General features: G+C 42.4%; 1 protein-coding gene across 1 annotated transcript in view; it reads left to right on the top strand.

Moving 5' to 3' along the window:
- The first annotated feature begins 3,689 nt into the window (after positions 1 to 3,689).
- The window catches only part of LOC129839211 (zinc finger protein 585A-like), a 30,747-nt gene continuing 9,580 nt past the window's right edge, over positions 3,690 to 24,856 (top strand). Inside the window, exons 1-3 of the mRNA XM_055906518.1 lie at positions 3,690 to 4,409; positions 10,500 to 12,928; positions 23,728 to 23,983. Coding sequence (XP_055762493.1) covers positions 3,944 to 4,409; positions 10,500 to 12,928; positions 23,728 to 23,983 — 3,151 coding nt within the window. The 5' untranslated portion in view covers positions 3,690 to 3,943. The remainder of the gene's footprint in view (positions 4,410 to 10,499; positions 12,929 to 23,727; positions 23,984 to 24,856) is intronic.

The raw sequence follows: 24,856 nt of genomic DNA on the forward strand, positions 1-24,856 counted from the left end.
AATAAAAGGCTAATTTAATTACTTAATCATACAAATGTGATTTTCTGGATTTTTGGAAAATTTTCTGGAAAATTACAGACCTCTACATGCTTTGTAAGTAGGACAATTTGCACAATCGGCAGCGTATCAAATACTTGTTCTCCCCGCTGTATATTCTAGTAACAGTATAGAAATGGTGTAGTTGATATTTTTCTATTCTTCAGGAATGTTTAGCACGGCTAGAAATGAGACGTTGACTAAAGCACAAACCGATCTGGCTAGTAGGCATGACAAAGAAACACGCGGTGCCATTGTGTTGTCGCTAGGTGGAGTCACGGTCTCAATGTGCCTAACTTTTAGTCCTGTAACTTGTCATCCTATAAAGCCATGAATTAGAGGGACTGCTCGGTCTAAGCAACTTGAGGGTCATAATAATGGGGAGTATGGTTTGAAATCACAATGGCCTCATATGAACATGCCTGGAGGTTGGGTAGGAGGTGTTGATATGAACAGGCCTGGAGGTTGGGTGGGAGTTGATATGAACAGGCCTGGAGGTTGGGTGGGAGTTGATATGAACAGGCCTGGAGGTTGGGTAGGAGGTGTTGATATGAACAGGCCTGGAGGTTGGGTAGGATGTGTTGATATGAACAGGCCTGGAGGTTGGGTAGGAGGTGTTAATATGAACAGGCCTGGAGGTTGGGTGGGAGTTGATATGAACAGGCCTGGAGGTTGGGTGGGAGTTGATATGAACAGGCCTGGAGGTTGGGTAGGTGTTGATATGAACAGGCCTGGAGGTTGGGTAGGAGGTGTTAATATGAACAGGCCTGGAGGTTGGGTAGGATGTGTTGATATGAACAGGCCTGGAGGTTGGGTAGGAGGTGTTGATATGAACAGGCCTGGAGGTTGAATAGGAGGAGTTGATATGAACAGGTCTGGAGGTTGGGTAGGAGGAGTTGATATGAACAGGCCTGGAGGTTGGGTAGGAGGTGTTGATATGAACAGGCCTGGAGGTTGGGTAGGATGTGTTGATATGAACAGGCCTGGAGGTTGGGTAGGAGGTGTTGATATGAACAGGCCTGGAGGTTGGGTAGGAGGTGTTAATATGAACAGGCCTGGAGGTTGGGTAGGAGGTGTTGATATGAACAGGCCTGGAGGTTGGGTAGGAGGAGTTGATATGAACAGGTCTGGAGGTTGGGACACCTCTGGAGTCCAGAGCAGAATCAACTAGGGATATATCATGTCACATCTCTGGTCCAGAGCAGAATCAACTAGGGATATATCATGTCACATCTCTGGTCCAGAGCAGAATCCACTAGGGATATATCATGTCACATCTCTGGTCCAGAGCAGAATCCACTAGGTATATATCATGTCACATCTCTGGTCCAGAGCAGAATCCACTAGGTATATATCATGTCACATCTCTGGAGTCCAGAGCAGAATCATATGACCTACTTGTAGCAGAGGTTGCAGGATCAGTTGAAAGGATGTTCTGTCTGCACCGCCGCCATCACGTTGGAGGACAGCCTGCCTGCAGAGCGCTTGTTGTCAGCCGGCGAAGCCCTTTTTCTTCCTCACAAATGTCTTGATAAATTCACCAGCATATGTTACATCTTCATCCCCATACTATTGAAGTCAGTGTGATGTTACAGCTGTTTATCTTTAGACACATAGCCAGTAGCCACCCAAACTAGGTCTTTCTGAAATATGACAATGATCCGTACACTTCTCAGGTAGCCTCTTGTCCTAGCAATCATGAGTCAGTAGCAAAAACTGTATTTAGTCCTGAACTCTGTGGTCTATTGGATGATGAACGTAGGCCTACTCTGTTTTTGTCAGACAAAAAAGCTCAAAGAAATGAAACAAGTTCTTTCTGGTCACTAATCTGGATAATGGCGCTAGCCTTTGCGTCCCAGTGCTAACGAGTCGGTTATTGACTGATAAATCAAGACGTGTGGAGCAACCTTTCGGTTCTGAAGCATAGATGAGAATTTAATGAAGACTTGCAAGCAATGGATTCAGAACAACGACTAAAAAAAAATTATACAGAAAACAATTTGTGGGTGAAATTATGCCACCACCCAAAAGGGCACTTTAGAGACAGGAAGGGTAAAGGGGCATGTGCTCTACACAGGTAGAGCCCTATCTGTCCATGTGCCAAAGAAAATTCAATATTTTAAGATTTGTTTTAAATAACGAATGCCACGAGAGCTTACCTCTGGTTTGAGTCATTTGGGAAGATGTTATGCAAAATACACATATTTTTTTGATCAAAATAAAGACTTATAAAACAAGATGATGTCGTGACCAGAATATACCCAGAATAAGATGTCAAAATGACTTTGTGTGCCCGCTGGAATAGCAGCTAACCGCTACACACAGTCTACATCGTTGTCACCATATCAGCTAACGTCAAGTCAACATAGCTATTAGAACTAACGTGTTAGTAAACCCGCTACAATCATGCAGTACAGTTAGCAAGCAGTTTAGCAGTTACACCAGCTGCAATAAATGTATAAAACCAAAAGCTTGCATTGACTTGGAAGAGTTCCAGTGTTGGATAGCCAGCTAGGTAAGCATCACTGTCTGGCGGGTCAGGAAATGTATTGCTTCGTTCCCTATGGGAAACCAAAAACACATGTTCCCACAACTTCCAAGGAACCGAATGTGCTTGCTGGGGTCATTCTGTAAGTAAGAAATATAATTTGACTACAACAGTAACCTCTTATTTCATCAATGAAAAGCATTGGAACTAAACCTGTATTTGGCGCCTTTATTTGTAAATGTCACCTTAAATAATGCCACTTTAATAATGTTGACATATCTTGCATTACTCATCTCATATGTATTTACTGTATTGTATACCATCTATTGCATCTTAGCCTATGCTGCTCTGTCATTGCTCATCCATATATTTATTTGCAGGTAGCTTAGTCGTTAGAGCGTTGAACTAGTAGCCGGAAGGTTGCAAGATCGAATCCCCGAACTGACAAGGAAAAAATCTGTCGTTCTGCCCCTGAACAAGGCAGTTAACCCACTGTTCCTAGGACGTCATTGTAAATAAGAATTTGTTCTTAACTGACTTGCCTAGTTAAATAATGGTAAAATAAGTTTATATATTCTTATTCCATTCCTTTACTTAGATTTGGGTGTATTTGGGTATTTGTTATGGAATTGTTAGATATTTCTTGTTAGATATTGCTGCATTGTCGGAACTAGTTGCACAAGCATTTTCGCTACACTCGCAATAACAATAGCTAAACGTGTATGTGGCCAATAAAATTAGATTCGAATTTATTTGGCTTTTATTTATGTATTTATTTGATCTAGGAACCTTTAGCCACTACAGTACTAGTCATCAAAGCCGTTGACATTAAAAACAGTCACTACCTCATGAATGTTCCATCAGTATTATTCCACCATGTCAGATTGTAAAAAGGATCATGTAACGTATGTTTATCTGAGTAAAAATGAATAATACATTGTGTAGTAGATGTTCTAACTTCTCACTCATAATTTTTTTTTTGGAACTAATCAATCAACACATGTTTTCCTTTGTACTTCTTTACGTAATATTATTCTTTAATGAATTAAATAAAAAAAGAAACATTTCCCTCTACTGCTTACCCAACTCCAATCAACAGATGGCGATATGCGTCTTTCATGCGCCGTTGCTAGTGTGACGTATATTCTAGAGGACGGGACGCTTCTTCAACGAGAACAACACGGTTACTGATTCAATCAGCTAACTGTTAGGTAGCGTGCTAGCCAACATACAACCGTAACATTTACGTTTTTTTTAGACCGTTTCGGGGAGTTAAAAATACATGTATGTCGTATCCACTAGTTACCCCTTCATTTTCATATTTACATTTTTGTTAGTCAACTAGCTGTCCGGATAAGTTAGCAGTAGCCTAGTCGCTAATGATATTTAGCTAACGTTACCTCGCTAACAACCCTGACCATGAGCTCACTAAGCTACTCCCCCCCTATTGAAGAAGAAGAGGTCTGCTGGACAGAGAAAGAGAAGGAAGATGAGGCTGTTACAGTGAAAGAAGAAGACGTTTTTGTGAAAGAGGAGGAGGCTGTTACTGTGAAAGAAGAGGAGGAAGGTAAAAATGACGATGCTATGTTGGGCGTGAAAGAGGAAGAGGAGGAGATGACTATCACGGTGAAAGAAGAGGGAGACGGTTTTGAGGTGAAGGAGGGGGAGATGACTATCACAGTGAAAGAAGAGGAAGACGTTTTTGAGGTGAAGGAGGGGGAGATGACTATCACAGTGAAAGAAGAGGAAGACGTTTTTGAGGTGAAGGAGGGGGAGATGACTATCACAGTGAAAGAAGAGGAAGACGTTTTTGAGGTGAAGGAGGGGGAGATTACTGTCACCTTGGAGGAGGAAGAGGAGGAGGTTGGAGATCTGATTAACACCAGTGAGTACTGTCTATCAGTGACACAAACTCTGCAGTTGTTGAACTAATGTGTGGTTTTAAATGGTGCATTCTACTGAAGTTCTACACTTGACTATGTTGTTCAGTACTGTAGGAATTGTTGAACTACACTGTAAGATGTGTGTAACGTCCAGAGTAGGGCCACCACCAAAACGTTCATTAACAATGGATCAAATGCATCCAATGACATTGACTGGAATTAGGATCGTCTCCGACCAACAACAAACAAATCTTGGTCGCCTGAAAGTCCAATTGATTGGTCGAAATTTGTAAATGTATATTTTTCCATATATAGACACACCCTATGTATGTGAGTTTGTCTGATGCTTTAAGACAAATGCCTCAAGAAGCCGCCTGAGATCTAGACAACCTGACCCAACTTTTCTCCTCCCTCTTCCTGCTGGCTTTCACAGATTCTCCCATTACTCTCCTAAAGTTGCCGGTAATACACGAGGAGTTGGCAACCTTTCTCATGGAATGAGAAATGCCAATTTATCTTACCATTTCTACCGATCTGCGTGCCAATTATGGTTTTTCATATGCACAGTTTCGTGGAACAGTTTCATTTAATTTATAATAACGTGTTCATGTCTCTAAATCATTGTCATGTGGTTAATCAAAATCCTATCTAAATATAAATGAAAATAATCAACCTAAAAGTAACTAAAATAGCCAACAAATAGAAACATTGCAGCCTGCAGGTAGAACAAATCCTGATTAAAATATATATATATATCCTTTAAATCACGTTGGCTACACATGGCCTGTCTGCAACGAACTTGAAACATTGTTTAAGCTATTCACTTGGGTCTGTCTGGAAGCTTGCAACATTGTATAAAATATTCTGAGATTCTGATTCTGAGCCCCTCAGAGTTTTCAGTGCCAGTGAGCTCAGGACAGACACAGCTGTAAGCTATGTCTGTAAACTGTAACCTATTTGCATAAGGGATAAGAAGCAGTGCTTGACTTGGCCAGGAGCTCATCGGAGCTGAGTACCGGCACCTCAAATGTTCTACTGCTTGATCTCCTGTTCCTCTCATAGAATATTAGCTCTAAAGTATTGTGAAGCTCCTGCACCTAAATATAAACAATACCAGCACCCAAAATGAGTAGCAGGAACCTATTTCAGTCCAAGTCAAACAACTAATACGAAGTAATCGGGTAGGTCTATTTTATGACGTTTCCGCTGGATCAGAGCATGACATTTTTCCCTTTCACTCTATGTGGTTATCGAAAGAGAAAGAGCTGGGAAGATTTTTCAAATACAGTGAGGAACTATTGTAATTATCAATGGATGTAAAAACAGATTTTGTTTGCTTGTTTTTGAGGTGAAGAAAACATTACTTTGAGAAGCTCCACAGGTTGTTAGTGGTGGTGAGTTAAGACAATCACAAATATTATCACATCCCCACATGGGCACATTTATATGCCTACATTTTCGCGCAAGACAGGTATTAGAGGTCCACTGATTAATCGCCATGGCCGATTTTCAAGTTTTCATAACAATCGGTAATCAGACTTTTTTGATGCCGATTATGGCCGTTTACATTGCAATCCACGAGGAAACTGCGTGGCAGGCCGAACACCTGTTTCGCGAGTGCAGCGTCAAAAGGACCTTATGGCTGCAAGGAGCCGAGGTAAGTTGCTAGCTAGCATTAAACTTATGAATAACAATCAATCTTCACATAATCACTTGTTAACTACACATGGTTGATGATATTACTAGGTTAACTAGCTTGTCCTGCGCTGCATATAATCAATGCGGTGCCTGTTAATTTATCATTGAATCACAGCCTACTTCAACGCCAAACGGGTGATGAGTTCACAAAAGCGCATTCGCGAAAAAAAGCACAATCGTTTCACAAATGTACCTAACCATAAACATCAATGCCTTTCTTAAAATGTATACACAGAAGTATATATTTTTTAAAACCTGCATAGTTAGTTAAAATAAATTCTTGTTAGCAGGCAATATAAACCAGGGAAATTGTGTCACTTCTCTTGCGTTCAATGCAAGCAGAGTCAGGGTATATGCAACAGTTTGGCTCGTTGCGAACTGTGTGAAGACCGTAACTAATTTGCCAGAATTTTATATAATTATGACATAATATTGAAGGTTGTGCAATGTGACAGCAATATTTAGACGTAGGGTTGCCACCCGTTCGATAAAATACGGAACGGTTCCGTATTTCACTGAAAGAATAAACATTTAGTTTTTGAAATTATAGTTTCCTTATTTGACCATATTAATGACCAAAGGCTCGCATTTCTGTGTTTATTATATTATAATTACGTCTATGATTTGATATGTGATACAGCAGTCTAACTGAGTGGTGGTTGGCAGCAGCAGACTCGTAAGCATTCATTCAAACAGCACATTACTGCGTTTTGCCAGCAGCTCTTAGCAATGCTTGAATCACAGCGCTGTTTATGACTTACTTCAAGCCTTTCAACTCCCGAGATTAGCCTGGCAATACTAAAGTGCCTATAAGAACATCCAATAGTCGAAGGTATATGAAATACAAATGGTATAGAGAGAAATAGCCGACACGTTATAATTCCTATAACTACAACCTAAAACATCTTAACTGGGAAGACTGAACCTCCAGCTTTCATATGTCTTGTGTTCTGAGCAAGGAACTCAAACGTTAGCTTTTTTTACATGGCATATATTGCACTTTTACTTTCTTCTCCAACACTGTGTTTTTGCATTATTTAAACCAACTTGAAAATGTTTCATTATTTATTTGGGACTAAATAGATTTTATTTATGTATTATATTAAGTTAAAATAAAAGTTTTCATTCAGTATTGTTATAATTGTCATTATTACAAATATATATATATTTATGAAAAAAATTGTCCGATTAATCGGAATCTGGGCTGGGCTGCTTGGTCAATCCGACGTCTGTATTGGCCGTGCAGCGTTTACGGTGATACGGCCTCAGCAGAACTCAATACTTGTTGCTTCGCGGAGCAGTGCTGAGCTGTTTGTGTTTATACAGGATGTACCGCCCCCACCTACCGTCAACCAATCATGTCAATGCAGAGCTATACAGAGCCATGGCGATGCGGTACAGAGCTCGATTTGGCCTCTGCATGCCTCCGGAGGCTCCATCATTGCGTCACACCCTCCATATGGAGCCACCAACCACGTTTTCGGATCAAGCATACATTTGCTTTTAGTCTAGGCCTCCGCAATGGATTAGTTCATTGAGATGGACGCAAATATACATGTGTGTTACTGCTTGACTAAAACCATCTCGGTCAACCAACAGCCTAATGACCAAACAATTGACTAGTCAACTAATTGGGGTCAGCCCTAACTGGAATACTGTAGTCCTCATTATCTATTATTATAGAGCTCTGTCCAGCCTAAAGACATGACATTATCTATTATTATAGAGCTCTGGACTGCCTGTAAACATGACATTATCTATTATTATAGAGCTCTGAACAGCCTGTAAACATGACATTATCTAATATTATAGAGCTCTGTTCAGCCTATAAACATGACATTATCTATTATTATAGAGCTCTGCTCAGCCTGTAAACATGGCATTATCTATTATTATAGAGCTCTGTTCAGCCTGTAAACATGACATTATCTATTATTATAGAGCTCTATTCAGCCTGTAAACATGACATTCCATGAGAGCCAGATTATAGCGGTTTGCTCAATCTCTGCAGATCCTCTTAAGCTCTGTCAGGTTAGATGGGGAGCATCGCTGCACAGCTATTTTCAGGTCTCTCCAGAGATGTTCAATCGGTTTCAAGTCTGGCCTCTGGCTGGGCCACTCAAGGACATCCAGAGACTTGTCCCGAAGCCACTCCTGCGTTGTCTTGGCTGTGTGCTTAGGGTTGTTGTCCTGTTTAAAGGTGAACAGTCTGAGGTCCTTATCAAGGATCTCTCTGTACTTTGCTCCGATCATCTTTCCCTCGATCCTGACTAGTTTCCCTGCCGCTGAACAACATCCCCACAGCATGATGGCGCCACCACCATGCTTCACACTAGCGATTGTTGTGGACATTCTTATATAGGAGACTAAAAGTCAATATTAAATTAATCGCTTTTTATTGTCAGCAAGCTGGAGAGGTCACGGTCAAACTTAGATGCGTAAGTACCAGCCTAAAACCCCAAACAGCAAGCAATGCAGGTGTAGAAGCAAGGTGGCTAGAAAGGCCAAAACCTAGGAAGAAACCTAGAGAGGAACCAGGCTATGAGGGGTGGCCAGTCCTCTTTTGGCTGTGTCGGGTGGAGATTATAACAGAACATGGCCAAGATGTTCAAATGTTCATAGATGACCAGCAGGGTCAAATAATAATAATCACAGTAGTTGTCGAGGGTAGAGCCTTATATACTGAATTCTAAAGCTACATAAACATGATTCTTTGTATCGGTTCACACGTGTGACTGGCTCCGTCTATCTTAACTTAAAGAACATATTCTGGGCGTTCTGACAGATGTTCCTCCGGAGGGGCCCCTCCCCCTTCATCTCTTGACCAGACCCAGACAGGAGCCAAGGATTGTTTATGACACCAAAGATAAGATGCACAAAGTAAATTTCATCTGTTTACATTCCATCATTTTATCACTTGTGTGATAACAATAATTACATGTTAAAGTAAGCACAAATCGCCTTACAGCATGTTAATAACACAATTAAAGAAAACGAAACAAAAAACACACACTGCAGCCCACTGGGCAATCTGGGATCCCTAATTTCCAAGCAGGGATTCAAACCAAGTTGCAAGCGTTCAATCTGGTTTTAGAGAATTATTTTTAGCGACAGTGGCAATGAATTCTGCAAGATCAGTCACATTAGAAGAGTGATCTGGGACAAAAGTACAACATTCATTTTCATATGTCTTTTTCACCTCTCTGTTTTGAAGAGCTAACTTACGCAATTCTTTCATTTCCCCCATTTAATTCTTCCAGGGCATTTCGAGTAGCATTGCCAGTTTTCTCTGTGTCTAGACATGTCTCAAATTTGATTTAACGCACGCATGCAACTCCATACCCAGGAAACAAAACGCCCCCAAAAGAACCTGGAGGCCGGCGCCTGAGTGTGAGTGATGCCGGCCAGAGATCTCTTATCTCTCCTCATTCCACCAGGTCTGTAGTCTTTAAACAAAGCCTTCAGATCCCTCTCATTATTCTGAACGGTTGTCATAGCTGTCACCACAAACCCTACAGTACGCGTCCCTCCCCAGTTCGATGCAATGCTACAGTAAGCCATATTTTCCACACAACCAATAGGTTCCATTTGGAGCTCCTCTGAAAGAATACTATTCTGATGATCATTTCCTATTGGATTTTGACCTCTAGGTACCCTCTATAAGGTCGGAGGTCACTATAAAGCAGGTCTTAGTGATTGGTACATCAACCCATGGGTGTCCTGAAGTGATTCAAATATAAAGTCTATTCAACCTCCCCAAGGCAGCCTTGATGTAATGTTTTGACCCAGGGAAGGATGAAACAAGGAACTGTTTAGGCCAGAGTCTTTAGGTCTCCCCTCAGGAGGGTGGCACAGTGTTACAGCCTTGTAGAAGAGTAATTTCAGTCTCTCTGCAGTCTTCCTGTTTAGGTCTGCCCTCAGGAGGGTGTCACAGTGTTACAGCCTTGTAGAAGAGTCATTTCAGTCTCTCTGCAGTCTTCCTGTTTAGGTCTGCCCTCCCCTCAGGAGGGTGGCACAGTGTTACAGCCTTGTAGAAGAGGCATTTCAGTCTCTCTGCAGTCTTCCTGTTTAGGTCTGCCCTCCCCTCAGGAGGGTGGCACAGTGTTACAGCCTTGTAGAAGAGGCATTTCAGTCTCTCTGCAGTCTTCCTGTGCACATCTTTGTTTAATAAAAACGATACAGAAGTTGTTCAGCTAATCTCTTGCATCCATCATAGCCTGAAGGAAGGGAGGGGCAGTTCCCCCTGCTGCTCCGTAACCAAGCACCAGGGTCTGGAACATTATGCATTTTATTGAGGGATCTAGTCTAGATTAAACCTTGTAGAAAGACAGTTGTATCATGTAGAGGTTTCATTTAGATCTCTCTGTTTAAACAAATACTATGTTTGTCTTCAGCAGGTGAAAGACCAGACTCTCACAGCAGGAAGAGTCCTTCAGACCCAGAGAAGACCAAACCAGCAAAACCACACCACTGCTCCCAGTGTGGAAAGAGTTTTACCTGGTTAGGGAGTCTGAAATCACATAAGTGCACACACACAGGAGATAAGCCTTTCAGTTGCTCCCAGTGTGGAAAGAGTTTTACTGAGTTAGGGACACTGAAAAAGCATGAGAGGACACACACTGGTGAGAAGCCTTTCCAGTGCTCCCAATGTGGAAAGAGATTTACCCAGTTAGCGAACATGAAAAGGCATGAAGGAACACACACGGGAGAGAAGCCATATCAATGCTCCCAGTGTGAAAATACATTTTCCTCATCAGGGGAATTGAAAAAACATGAGAGAACACACTTAGTAGAGAGGCCTTTCCAATGCTCTCAGTGTGGAAAGAGTTTTACCCTGTTAGGGAGTCTACACACGCATGAGAGAACACACACAGGGGAGAAGCCCTTCTGCTGCTCAGACTGTGGAAAGTGTTTTACCTGGTTAGGGAATCTGAAATCACATGAGCGGACACACACAGGAGATAAGCCTTTCAACTGCTCCCAGTGTGGAAAAAGTTTTACCCAGTTAGGGAACTTGAAAACACATGAGATGACACACACAGGAGAGAAACCTTTCCACTGCTCCCAGTGTGGAAAGGGGTTTAGACATGCAGGGAACCTGAAAGTGCATGAAAGACGACACACTGGAGAGAAGCCATATAAATGCTCACAGTGTGAAATAACATTTTCCTCGTCAGGGGACCTGAAAAAACATGAGAGAACACACTCTATAAAGAGGCCTTTCCAATGCTCTCAGTGTGGAAAGAGTTTTACCCAGTTAAGGAATCTACAAAAGCATGGGAGAACGCACACAGGGGAGAAGCCCTACCATTGCTCAGACTGTGGAAAGAGATTTACCCAAATAGGGGACCTGAAATCACATGAACTGACACACACAGGAGAGAAGACTTTCCAATGCTCCCAGTGTGGGAAAGGTTTTACAGAGTTAGGGACACTGAAAAAGCATGAGAGGACACACACTGGTGAGAAGCCTTTCCAATGTTCCCAATGTGGAATGAGTTTTACCCAGTTAGCGAACATGAAAAGGCATGAAGGAACACACACTGGAGAGAAGCCATATCAATGTTCCCAGTGTGAAAATACATTTTCCTCATCAGGGGACCTGAAAACATATGAGATGACACACTTAGTAGAGAGGCCTTTCCAATGTTCTCAGTGTGGAAAGAGTTTTACCTGGTTAGGGAATCTGAAATCACATGAGCGCACACACACAAGGGATAAACCTTTCCACTGCTCCCAGTGTGGAAAAGGTTTTACTCAGTTAGGGAACTTGAAGACACATGAAATGACACACACAGGAGAGAAGCCTTTCCACTGCTCCCAGTGTGGAAAAGGGTTTAGACACGCAGGGAACCTGAAAGTGCATGAAAGAATACACACTGGAGAGAAGCCATATCAATGCTCCCAGTGTGAAATGAGATTTTTCTCATCAGGGGACCTGAAAAAACATGAGAGAACACACTCTGTAGATAGGCCTTTCCAATGCTCCCATTGTGGAAAGAGTTTTACCCAGTTAAGGAATCTACAAACACACGAGAGAATGCACACAGGGGAGAAGCCCCACCACTGCTCAGACTGTGGAAAAAGATTTACCCAGATAGGGGACCTGAAATCACATGAGCTGACACACACAGGAGATAAGCCTTTCCAATGCTCCCTGTGTGGAAAAAGTTTTCCCCGGTTAGGGAACTTGAAAATGCATGAGAGAATACACACAGGAGAGAAGCCTTTCCACTGCTTCCTGTGCGGAAAGAGTTTTACCGAGTTAGGGACACTGAAAAAGCATGAGAGGACGCACACAGGAGAGAAGCCTTTCCAATGTTCCCAATGTGAAAAGAGTTTTACCCAGTTAGCGAACATGAAAAGGCATGAAGGAACACACACTGGAGAGAAGCCATATCGATGCCCCCAGTGTGAAAATACATTTTCCTTATTAGGGGACCTGAAAGCACATGAGAGAACACACTTAGTAGAAAGGCCTTCCCAATGCTCTCAGTGTGGAAAAACTTTTCCCCGGTTAGGGAACTTGAAAATGCATGAGAGAATGCACACAGGAGAGAAGCCTTTCCAATGCTCCCACTGTGGAATTTTTTTTGCCCGGTCAGGGACATTGAAAATGCATGAGAGATTACACACAGGAGAGAAGCCTTTCCAATGCTCCCAGTGTGGAAAGAGTTTTACAGAGTTAGGGACACTGAAAAAGCATGAGAGGACACACACAGGAGATAAGCCTTTCCAATGCTCCCAATGTGGAAAGAGTTTTACCCAGTTAGCGAACATGAAAAGGCATGAAGGAACACACACTGGAGAGAAGCCTTTCCAATAATGTCATTGTGGAAAGACATTTTCCCGTTCAGAGGACCTGAAATCACATGAGAGAATAGCTGTGGGTCCTGACTTATTTTTTTGACTAATAATTTGTGTTTTGGTTTATGCAACATCAAATCATATTGTATGTATGAAAGCTTCCTCTAAAATAGGCCTGCCTTTTGTGTTTTGTTTATTCTTCTCAAGACATGATCACATCTAAAATCAGAATCTATATTTTTGTATGTGTTTTTTGATTATGTATTTTGATTGATTAAATACAAGTCTAGAGTTAGATATTGGTATTTCAAAATGTAAATGAGTAAATAGATTAATAGAATGATAGAATGTGCATTTCTTGATTCTAACCTTGGAACCTCTTGAATTTGATATGATTTGGATATTACTAAAGAAATTTGATTGGATATATTTTTGGGGATGTTGCAAATTGAATTTGATTGAATACATGATTTGGATATTGCAAAATGTAAATGATTAAATTACAGTGCCTTCGAAAGTATTCAGACCATTTGACATTTTGTTATGTTACAGCCTTATTCTAAAATTGATTAAATATAACACATTCTTCAGAAATCTACACACAATACCCCATAATGACAAAGCAAAAACAGGTTTTTGGAATTTGTAGTAATTTTATTAAAAATAAAAAACAAATACATTTTTTACATAAGTATTCAGACCCTTTGCTATGAGACTCAAAATTGAGCGCAGATGCATCCTGTTTCCATTGATCATCCTTGAGATGTTTCTAGAACATGATTGGAGACTTGTGGTAAATTCAATTGATTGGACATGATTTGGAAAGGCACACACCTGTCTATATAAGGTCCCACAGTTGACAATGCATGTCAGAGCAAAAACCAAGCCATGAGGTCGAAGGAATTGTCCGTAGAGCGTCGAGGCAGGATTGTGTCGAGGCACAGATCTGGGGAAGGGTACCAAAACATGTCTGCATCATTGCATCATTGAAGGTCCTCAAGAACACAGTGTCCATCATTCTTCAATGGAAGAAGTTTGGAACCACCAAGACTCTTTCTAAAGATGGCCGCCCGGCCAAATTCGGCAATCGGGGGAGAAGGGCCTTGGTCAGGGAGATGACCAAGAACCTGATGGTCACTCTGACAGAGCTCTATAGTTCCTCTGTGGAGATGGGAGAAACTTCTAGAAGGACAACCATCTCTGCAACACTCCACCAATCAGACCTTTATGGTAGAGTGGCCAGACGGAAGCCACTCCTCAGTAAAAGGCACATTAAATCCTGCATGGAGTTTGCCAAAATGCACCTAAAGACTCAGACCATGAGAAACAATATTCTCTGGTCTGATGAAACCAAGATTGAACTCTTTGGCCTGCAAAGCATCACATTTGGAGGAAACCTGGCACCATCCTTATGGTGAAGCATGGTGGTGGCAGCATCATGCTGTGGGGATGTTTTTCAGCAGCAGGGAGTGTGAGACTAGTCAGGATTGAGGTAAAGATGAACAGAGCAAAGTACAGAAAGATCCTTGATGAAAACTTGCTCCAGAGCGCTCAGGACCTCAGACTGGGGTGAAGATTCACCTCCAACAGGACAACAACCCTAAGCACACAGCCAAGATAACGCAGGATTGGCTCCGGGACAAGTCTCTGAATGTCCTTGAGTGGTCCAGCCAGAGGCCGGACTTAAACCCGATTGAACATCTCAGAAGAGACCTGAAAATAGCTGTGCAGTGACACTCCCCATCCAACCTGGCATAGCTTGAGAAGATCTGCAGAGAAGAATGGAAGAAACTCCCCAAATACAGGTGTGACAAGCTTGTAGTATTATACCCAAGAAGACATGAGGCTGTAATTGCTGCCAAAGGTGCTTCAACAAAGTACTGAGTAAAGGGTCTGAATACTTATGTAAATGTAATATTTCATTTTATTTTATGAATAAGCAAAAAATAATCTAAAACATTTTTGCTTTGTCATTATGGGATATTGTGTGTAGATTGAGGGGAAAAACATATTTAAATCAATTTTAGAATAAGGCTGTAATTGAACAAAAAATGGAAAAGGTCAAGGGGTCTGAATACTCTCCGAAGGCACTGTAGATTTGTAGAATGTGCATTTCTTGATTCTAACCTTGAAACCTGTTGAATTTTGTCATTAAGTTCATTTGTGTACTAGTCATCAAGTTAAAGGAGTATACAAATGTGATGACGTTGTTCTGATAACATTGATACGATGTTGACATGAAAAACATTCACCACCACATGAATGTTCACATTAGCATTATTCCACCATGTCAGAGAACTAAAATGATTTGATTAATGCAACATATTATCTGAAAAATAAAATGAATTTTTGTAACAGTTTTAGCCATTATTTTTAACAGTGTTAGTGGATGTTCATTATATACATCTACATCTATGTACTCTTACTGGACTCCATAAAAACACCATACAGCTACGACTGGAATTCACTTTTTCATAGCAGGGGCTTCATTTATATAAAAATAATCTTCGATTTATACTTTAACTTAGTCGTAAGATCATTTTCTGACGGTGTGCTTACATTCGATTCATAAAAGATACTGAGCATTACAAAAAAAACATTGCTTACCCAGGTTCTAAGAAGGCCATTTTGTAATTTAAGCACCTTGTGATCTATAAATCTCAAATTACCTAAAAATGATAGCACCAGAACGTGCCTTACAATCAGCGATTTCCCCGTATAGAATGCTAGTACAAATGACGGTTTAGTCAGGAATAGTCCAAAAAGGACCAAAAGAGAAAAAGCAAACTTTTTGGAAGACGAGATCACAGCGATGGTAGAGGAGATCGAAGACAGGCAACACGTATTATTAGGTGGACTCAGGGGCGCCGCCAGGGATTTTAGGCCCCATGGAAATATATCACATTGGTCCCCACCACCACAGGCCGCACCAACCACAGGCCACACCAACCCTGCGCAATAGCTGTAACCACACCTCCAGAACCCAATCCACCCATTCAAAGCTTTAAATAACTCTACCTGATGGTGCCGCTAGAGGCTAGAGGAAAGGTCAGGGGGTCACCAAATCAATAGGTTTCTTCCACTTGGGGACTTGATTGTGGGAAACGGTGAAGTCGGCGCACGAAACCCTCACGGCTGCATCGCTGGATCACAGTAAGTAATGAAGAGAATGTGAAACTTGGTTGTCGGTAACTTAATATACAAGACATGCACTGATTTATTTCATTATTTTATTTACATAGAAACGGGGGAAGCTGCAGCCCCGTGCGCCCTCCACCTAGGGATAAAGTGAGTGAGGCTCCCAAATCAGCAGGTTCCAGGAGTGAGGGGGGAGGTTAGGCCACAGGTGTCGAGGGTCCGTCCAAGTCCATGAGGCCCCGGTTCCAAAGCGTTGCAGGTGCAAGGAGTGAGGGGGAATGTTTGGCCACAAGTGTAGACGGTCCATAGGAGTGGCAGGTAGCCTAGTGGTTAGAGCGTTGGACCAGTAACCGGAAGGTTGCAAGAAAAAAGGTCTGCCCTTTCTGCCCCTGAACAAGGCAGTTAGTTCCTAGGCCGTCATTGAAAATAAGAATTTGTTCTTAAATGACTTGCCTAGTTAAATAAAGGTCAAATGAAATCCACGCCTGCCTCCACGTCAGTCCTGCAAACCCAGAATGAGTTGCCTAGTTAAATAAAGGTCAAATGAAATCCACGTCTGCCTCCACGTCAGTCCTGCAAACCCAGAACGAGTTGCCTAGTTAAATAAAGGTCAAATGAAATCCACGCCTGCCTCCACGTCAGTCCTGCAAACCCAGAACGAGTTGCCTAGTTAAATAAAGGTCAAATGAAATCCAAGTCTGCCTCCACGTCAGTCCTGCAAACCCAGAACGAGTTGCCTAGTTAAATAAAGGTCAAATGAAATCCACGTCTGCCTCCACGTCAGTCCTGCAAACCCAGAACGAGTTGCCTAGTTAAATAAAGGTCAAATGAAATACACGCCTGCCTCCACGTCAGTCCTGCAAACCCAGAACGAGTTGCCTAGTTAAATAAAGGTCAAATTAAATCCACGCCTGCCTCCACGTCAGTCCTGCAAACCCAGAACAAGTTGCCTAGTTAAATCAAGGTCAAATTAAATCCACGCCTGCCTCCACGTCAGCAAACCCGGAAAAGGTTGAACACAATGGGTGGGCAGAGTGTGGACTGAACTCGGAAGAATACGCAGGGATTTTGATTCATTTCAATAATACAATTGTTGAACGTTTTCCACAACATGAATAAAAAACCTATGCTTTGTAAATTATCTGGTATTCTGTTTCTTACCACCAATCTCTGTATGAGCTGCCGCCTCCTCACTGCATCAGGCCAACATTTTATATTTAGGTTTGAAATTGCACCCCAATGTTCTTGTCAAACAAACTTGCACTACTAATGGGCACTACAGTTACTGAGATGTCTCCTTGAAATCTGTTCACATTTTGTTGCAATGCCAAAACGAACAAGCTTCAAGGGGACAGTAACCGTAGGGCCAAGGGGACAGTAACCGTAGGGCCAAATTAAAAACTGTTATCAACTATTTGGCCAGAACCTTTTGTGTGTGCAATTTCAATAAAATGTTGGTATATGTTGCTTTAAGTTGGCCCATTTTAAAACTACATTCAAGTTTTGTATTTTTAGTAAATGAAGTTAGCTTCTCTGGCTTATAGAGAAGTTTTCCACCTGATGCACCAAGGCAACGCCACCTGCTCTTCAGCAGGGCCACGTGCTCCACAACCGACCTTGTTCTGCCGTGTGCCAAATTGAAGTGTATTTCCTCTGCTGTTCGGGGATCGGCAAATGGAGTGAGAAGCCACCTTTTCAGTGGATAGCCCCGGTCACCTAATAGGGTAAAACCGTTGTGTTACATTATTATGCACGGTTAATAGGCTATTATACACTGGGCGGGGGGGGGGGGGGGGGGGGCAGTATAGACCTAGTCTGTTCATTATATACATCTACATTATGTATTGTTACACCATGTAGGAGCAGTACAGACCTAGTCTGTTCATTATATACAGTACCAGTCAAAAAATTGGACCCACCTACTCATTCAAGGGTTTTTCTTTATTTGTACTATTTTCTAGATTGTAGAATAATAGTGAAGATATCAAAACTATGAAATAACACATAGTAACCAAAAAAGTGTTAAACATATCAAAATATATTTTAGATTTGAGATTCGTAATAGCCACCCTTTGCCTTGATTACAGCCCTGCACACTCTTGGCATTCTCTCAACAAGCTTCATGACGTAGTCACCTGGAACCAAAACGTATCGATTGTGCTACCAGGGCTGGTAAAACCCTGGATCATTGTTATACTAACTTCCGCGACGCATATAAGGCCCTCCCCCGCCCTCCTTTCGGAAAAGCTGACCACGACTCCATTTTGTTGATTCCAGCCTACAAACAGAAACTAAAACAACAAGCTCCCGCGCTCAGGTCTGTTCAACACTGGTCCGACCAATCTGATTCCACGCTTCAAGACTGCTTCGATCACGCGGATTGGAATATGTTCCGCATTGCGTCCAACAACAACATTGAAGAATATGCTGATTCGGTGAGCGAGTTCATTAGGAAGTGCATTGACGATGTCGTACCCACAGCAACGATTAAAACATTCCCAAACCAGAAACCGTGGATTGACGGCAGCATTCGCGTGAAACTGAAAGTGCGAACCACTGCTTTTAACCAGGGCAAGGTGACCGGAAACATGACCGAATACACACAGTGTAGCTATTCTCTCCGCAAGGCAATCAAACAGGCTAAGTCCCAGTACAGAGACAAAATGGAATCGCAATTCAACAGCTCAGACACAAGAGGTATGTGGCAGGGTCTACAGTCTATCACGGATTACAAAAAGAAAACCAGCCCCGTCGCGGACCAGGATGTCTTGCTCCCAGACAGGCTAAATAACTTTTTTGCCCGCTTTGAGGACAATACAGTGCCACTGACACGGCCCGCTACCAAAACCTGCGGGCTCTCCTTCACTGCAGCCGAGGTGAGTAAAACATTTAAACGTGTTAACCCTCGCAAGGCTGCAGGCCCAGACGGCATTCCCAGCCGCGTCCTCAGAGCATGCGCAGACGAGCTGGCTGGTGTGTTTACGGACATATTCAATCAATCCTTATCCCAGTCTGCTGTTCCCACATGCTTCAAGAGGGCCACCATTGTTCCTGTTCCCAAGAAAGCTAAGGTAACTGAGCTAAACGACTACCGCCCCGTAGCACTCACTTCCGTCATCATGAAGTGCTTTGAGAGACTAGTCAAGGACCATATCACCTCCACCCTACCGGACACCCTAGACCCACTCCAATTTGCTTACCGACCCAATAGGTCCACAGACGACGCAATCGCAACCACACTGCCCTAACCCATCTGGACAAGAGGAATACCTATGTGAGAATGCTGTTCATCGACTACAGCTCAGCATTTAACACCATAGTACCCTCCAAACTCGTCATCAAGCTCGAGACCCTGGGTCTCCACCCCGCCCTGTGCAACTGGGTCCTGGACTTCCTGACGGGCCGCCCCCAGGTGGTGAGGGTAGGTAACAACATCTCCACCCCGCTGATCCTCAACACTGGGGCCCCACAAGGGTGCGTTCTGAGCCCTCTCCTGTACTCCCTGTTCACCCACGACTGCGTGGCCATGCACGCCTCCAACTCAATCATCAAGTTTGCGGACGACACTACAGTGGTAGGCTTGATTACCAACAACGACGAGACGGCCTACAGGGAGGAGGTGAGGGCCCTCGGAGTGTGGTGTCAGGAAAATAACCTCACACTCAACGTCAACAAAACAAAGGAGATGATTGTGGACTTCAGGAAACAGCAGAGGGAGCACCCCCCTATCCACATCGACGGGTCAGTAGTGGAGAAGGTGGAAAGTTTTAAGTTCCTCGGTGTACACATCACGGACAAACTGAATTGGTCCACCCACACAGACAGCGTTGTGAAGAAGGCGCAGCAGCGCCTCTTCAACCTCAGGAGGCTGAAGAAATTCGGCTTGTCACCAAAAGCACTCACAAACTTCTACAGATGCACAATCGAGAGCATCCTGTCGGGCTGTATCACCGCCTGGTACGGCAACTGCTCCGCCCACAACCGTAAGGCTCTCCAGAGGGTAGTGAGGTCTGCAGAACGCATCACTGGGGGCAAACTACCTGCCCTCCAGGACACCTACACCACCCGATGTCACAGGAAGGCCATAAAGATCATCAAGGACAACAACCACCCAAGCCACTGCCTGTTCACCCCGCTATCATCCAGAAGGCGAGGTCAGTACAGGTGCATCAAAGCAGGGACCGAGAGACTGAAAAACAGCTTCTATCTCAAGGCCATCAGACTGTTAAACAGCCACCACTAACATTTAGCGGCCGCTGCCAACATACTGACTCAACTCCAGCCACTTTAAAAATGGGAATTAATGGAAATTATGTAAAAATTTACCACTAGCCACTTTAAACAATGCCACCTAATATAATGTTTACATACCCTACATTACCCATCTCATATGTATATGTATATACTGTACTCTATATCATCTACTGCATCTTGCCATCTTTATGTAATACATGTACCACTAGCCACTTTAAACTATGCCACTTTATGTTTACATACCCTACAGTACTCATCTCATATGTATATACCGTACTCTATACCATCTACTGCATCTTGCCTATGCCGTTCTGTACCATCACTCATTCATATATCTTTATGTACATATTCTTTATCCCTTTACACTTGCGTGTATAAGGTAGTAGTTGTGGAATTGTTAGGTTAGATTACTTGTTGTTATTACTGCATTGTCGGAACTAGAAGCACAAGCATTTCGCTACACTCGCATTAACATCTGCTAACCATGTGTATGTGACTAATAAAATTTGATTTGATTTGATTTGATTTGGAATGCATTTCAATTAAAAGGTGTGCCTTGTTAAAAGTTAATTTGTGGAATCTCTTTCCTTCTTAATGCATTTGAGACAATCAGTTGTGTTGTGACAAGGTAGGGGTGGGCTCTAGGTAGGGGTGGGCTCTGACTTTGAATATGTGGACAACTACAAATACCTAGCTGTCTGGTTAGACTGTAAACTCTTCTTCTAGACTCACATCAAACATCTCCAATCCAGAGTTAAATGTAGAATTGGCTTCCTATTCCGCAACAAAGCATCCTTCACTCATGCTGCCAAACATACCCTTGTAAAACTGACCATCCTACCAATCCTCGACTTCGGTGATGTCATTTACAAAATAGCCTCCAATACCCTATTCAATAAATTGGATGCAGTCTATCACAGTGCCATCCGTTTTGTCACCAAAGCCCCATATACTACCCACCACTGCGACCTGTACGCTCTCGTTGGCTGGCCCTCGCTTCATACTCGTCGCCAAACCCACTGGCTCCAGGTCATCTACAAGACCCTGCTAGGTAAAGTCCCCCCTTATCTCAGCTCGCTGGTGACCATAGCATCACCCACCTGTAGCACACGCTCCAGCAGGTATATCTCTCTGGTCACCCCCAAAACCAATTCTTCCTTTGGTCGTCTCTCCTTCCAGTTCTCTGCTGCCAATGATTGGAACGAACTACAAAAATCTCTGAAACTGGAAACACTTATCTCCCTCACTAGCTTTAAGCACCAGCTGTCAGAGCAGCTCACAGATTACTGCACCTGTACATAGCCCATCTATAATTTAGCCCAAACAACTACCTCTTTCCCTACTGTATTTATTTATTTATTTTGCTCCTTTGCACCCCATTATTTATATCTCTACATTCTTCCACTGCAAATCTACCATTCCAGTGTTTTACTTGCTATATTGTATTTACTTCGCCACCATGGCCTTTTTTGCCTTCACCTCCCTTATCTCACCTCACTTGCTCACATTGTATATAGACTTATTTTTCTACTGTATTATTGACTGTATGTTTGTTTATTCCATGTGTAACTCTGTGTTGTTGCATTTGTCGAACTGCTTTGCTTTATCTTGGCCAGGTCGCAATTGTAAATGAGAACTTGTTCTCAACTTGCCTACCTGGTTAAATAAAGGTGAACATTTAAAAAAAAAAATAATAATAATACAGAAGATAGCCCTATTTGGTAAAAGACCAAGTCCATATAATGGGAAGAACAACTCAAATTAGCAAGAGAAACGACAGATCAGCCTTACTTTAAGAGTTGAAGGTAAGGCAATCCGGAAAATGTCAAGAACTTTGAACGTTTTGTGGAGTGGAGTCGCAAAAACCATCAAGCTCTATGATGAAACTGGCTCTCATGAGGACTGCCACAGGAAAGGACCCAGAGTTACCTCTGTTGCAGAGTATAAGTTCATAAGAGTTACCAGCCTCAGCATTTGCAGCCCAAATAAATGCTTCACAGAGTTCAAGATACAGACACATCTTAACATCAACTGTTCAGAGGAGACTGCATGAATCAGGCCTTCATGGTCGAATTGCTGCAAAAAAAAACACGACTAAAAGATACCAATAAGATGAAGAGACTTGCTTGGGCGAAGAAACATGAGTACTTGACATTAGACCAGAGGAAATCTGTCCTTTGGTCTGATGAGTCCAAATTTGAGATTTTTGGTTCCAACAGTCGTGTCTTTGTGAGACTTATAGTAGGTGAACGGATGATCTCCGCATGTGTAGTTCCCACTGTGAAGCATGGAGGAGGTGTGATGGTGTGGGCGTGCTTTGCAGGTGACACTGTCAGTGATTCATTTAGAATTCAAGGCCCACTTAACCAGCATTGCTACCTCAGCATTCTGCAGTGATACGCCATCCCATCTGGTTTGAGCCCAGTGGGACTATCATTTCTTTTTCAACAGGACAATGACCAATAACACACCTCCATGCTGTGTAAGGGCTATTTGACCAAGAAGGAGAGTGTTGGAATGCTGCATCAGATGACCTGGCCTCCACAATCACCCGACTTCAACCCAAATTAGATAGTTTGGGATAAGTTGGACCGCAGAGTGTAGGAAAAGCAGCCAACAAGTGCTCAGCATATGTGGGAACTCCTGCAAGACTCTTGGAAATATAATTCCCCATGAAGCTGGTTGAGAGAATGCCAAGAGTGTGCAAAACTGTCATTAAGGCAAAGGGTGGCTACTTTGAAGAATCTAAAATATATTTTGATATACACTTTTTTGGTTACTACATGATTCCATGTGTTATTTCATAGTTTTGATATCTTCACTATTACTCTAAAATGTAGAAATCAGTAAAAATAAAGAAAAACCCTTGAATGAGTAGGTGTGTCCAAACTTTTGACCTGAACTATACATCTACATAATGTATTGTTACACCATGTAGGAGAAGTTGGCTGCGTTCAGACTTTTTTTCGCTCATTGGAATTTTGATCTGAAAAGTGTCTGATTTGAAAAGATCAAAATACCAATTAGTGGGGGTAAAAATACAGAATTGGGCTGCCTGTGTAAACGCAAACGAAATACATGAAAATAAACGTATTTCCTGAAAGAAAGAAAAAAAGCCGTAAACTGCATTATCTACTCCAGTCAGCAGATGGCGATATGAGTTTTACAGGCGAAGCTGCCAAAGTGTGACGTATAATCTAGTGGACGGGACACCTCTTCTACAACGACAGCTAATCAGTCACCTAGATAGCTTGCTAACCAACAAAGCTTAAACATTGGAGCTATTTAGACGTTTTCGGTATATATTAATCACTGTGTTTTAACACACGTCTGTCGTGTCTACTAGTTACCCATCCCCCGCTTCATATTGTACGTAACTGGTTAAATTAGCATTAGGCTAGTCGTTTATGCTAACTATCTAAGTTGGCTATCTTAATAACATTCCGGACCATGAGCTCACTAAAATACTCTCCCCATTCAAAAGAAGAGGATGTCTGCTGGACTGAGAAACAGGGTATGTGGCTTAATGTTGTCGTGAAAGAAGAGGAGGAAGAGAAGGATGTCACAGTGAAAGGCGATGAAGAAGCTTCCAGAGTGAAAGATGAGGAAGAGATTACTGTCACAATGAAAGAGGAGGACGAGGAAGTAGAGTATGAGACTGGAGATCTGATTGACACCAGTGAGTAACGTTACTATCTTAAAGACAGGAGCACAAACGCTACCAGTTGTTAAACTGAAGTGGATTTTCGAAGTGGCAATCCGTGATTCAAACAATAACAAAATGGCCGCCATGAAGCTCGTTTTGGTGAACAGCTAAAGGTTGGGTGCTGGAGACACCGATATGTAACAACTGTCAAATTCCATAAAATACATATGAATACAAGGACTGACCATCCAAATGATAAGAATAATAGTTTAAGCAGGTTCTAAAACTATAGAGTGTTTGCTGACAACTTTTTTTAAACAAGCAATCGGCCTAACTGACGTGTAAATTACAACACACATTTCCGTTTTCAAACTTCTAACATGGCTGCGTGGCATTTCTACTAACGAGACTCGGTGCATACAATGGCGATGTCCACGATAAGTATAGGGCCACACAGTGGAGGTGTCATGTTACCCATAAAACCTAGCTATCAAACAGCGATCCGCCATACATTTTTCCCATAGGGAATTTTAGAAATGCTTAAAATAAGGGCTGTGTGTTGTGTAGACTTACCCAGGCGTGACGTTTTGATGACAGTTTAACGTTATCTCGGACATGGTGACTTTTATCAATATATTCAGCTTTATTTACTCTCAAATTCGAAAATGCTGATCGACATTATGCAAGACTAGAAACCCTGCAAGATCCTGCACATCGATGTCAGAGCGCATAGGCTAAGATGCAATAGACAGTATAGAATACAATATATACATATGAGATGAGTAATGCAAGATATGTAAACATTGAAAGTGGAATTATAAAAGTGACTAGTGTGACATTTTATTACAGTGGCCAATGATTTCAAGTCTGTATGCAGGCAGCAGCCTCTCTGTGTTAGTGATGGCT

This window comes from Salvelinus fontinalis, chromosome 40, assembly GCF_029448725.1.
Source record: "Salvelinus fontinalis isolate EN_2023a chromosome 40, ASM2944872v1, whole genome shotgun sequence".
NCBI lineage: Eukaryota > Metazoa > Chordata > Actinopteri > Salmoniformes > Salmonidae > Salvelinus > Salvelinus fontinalis.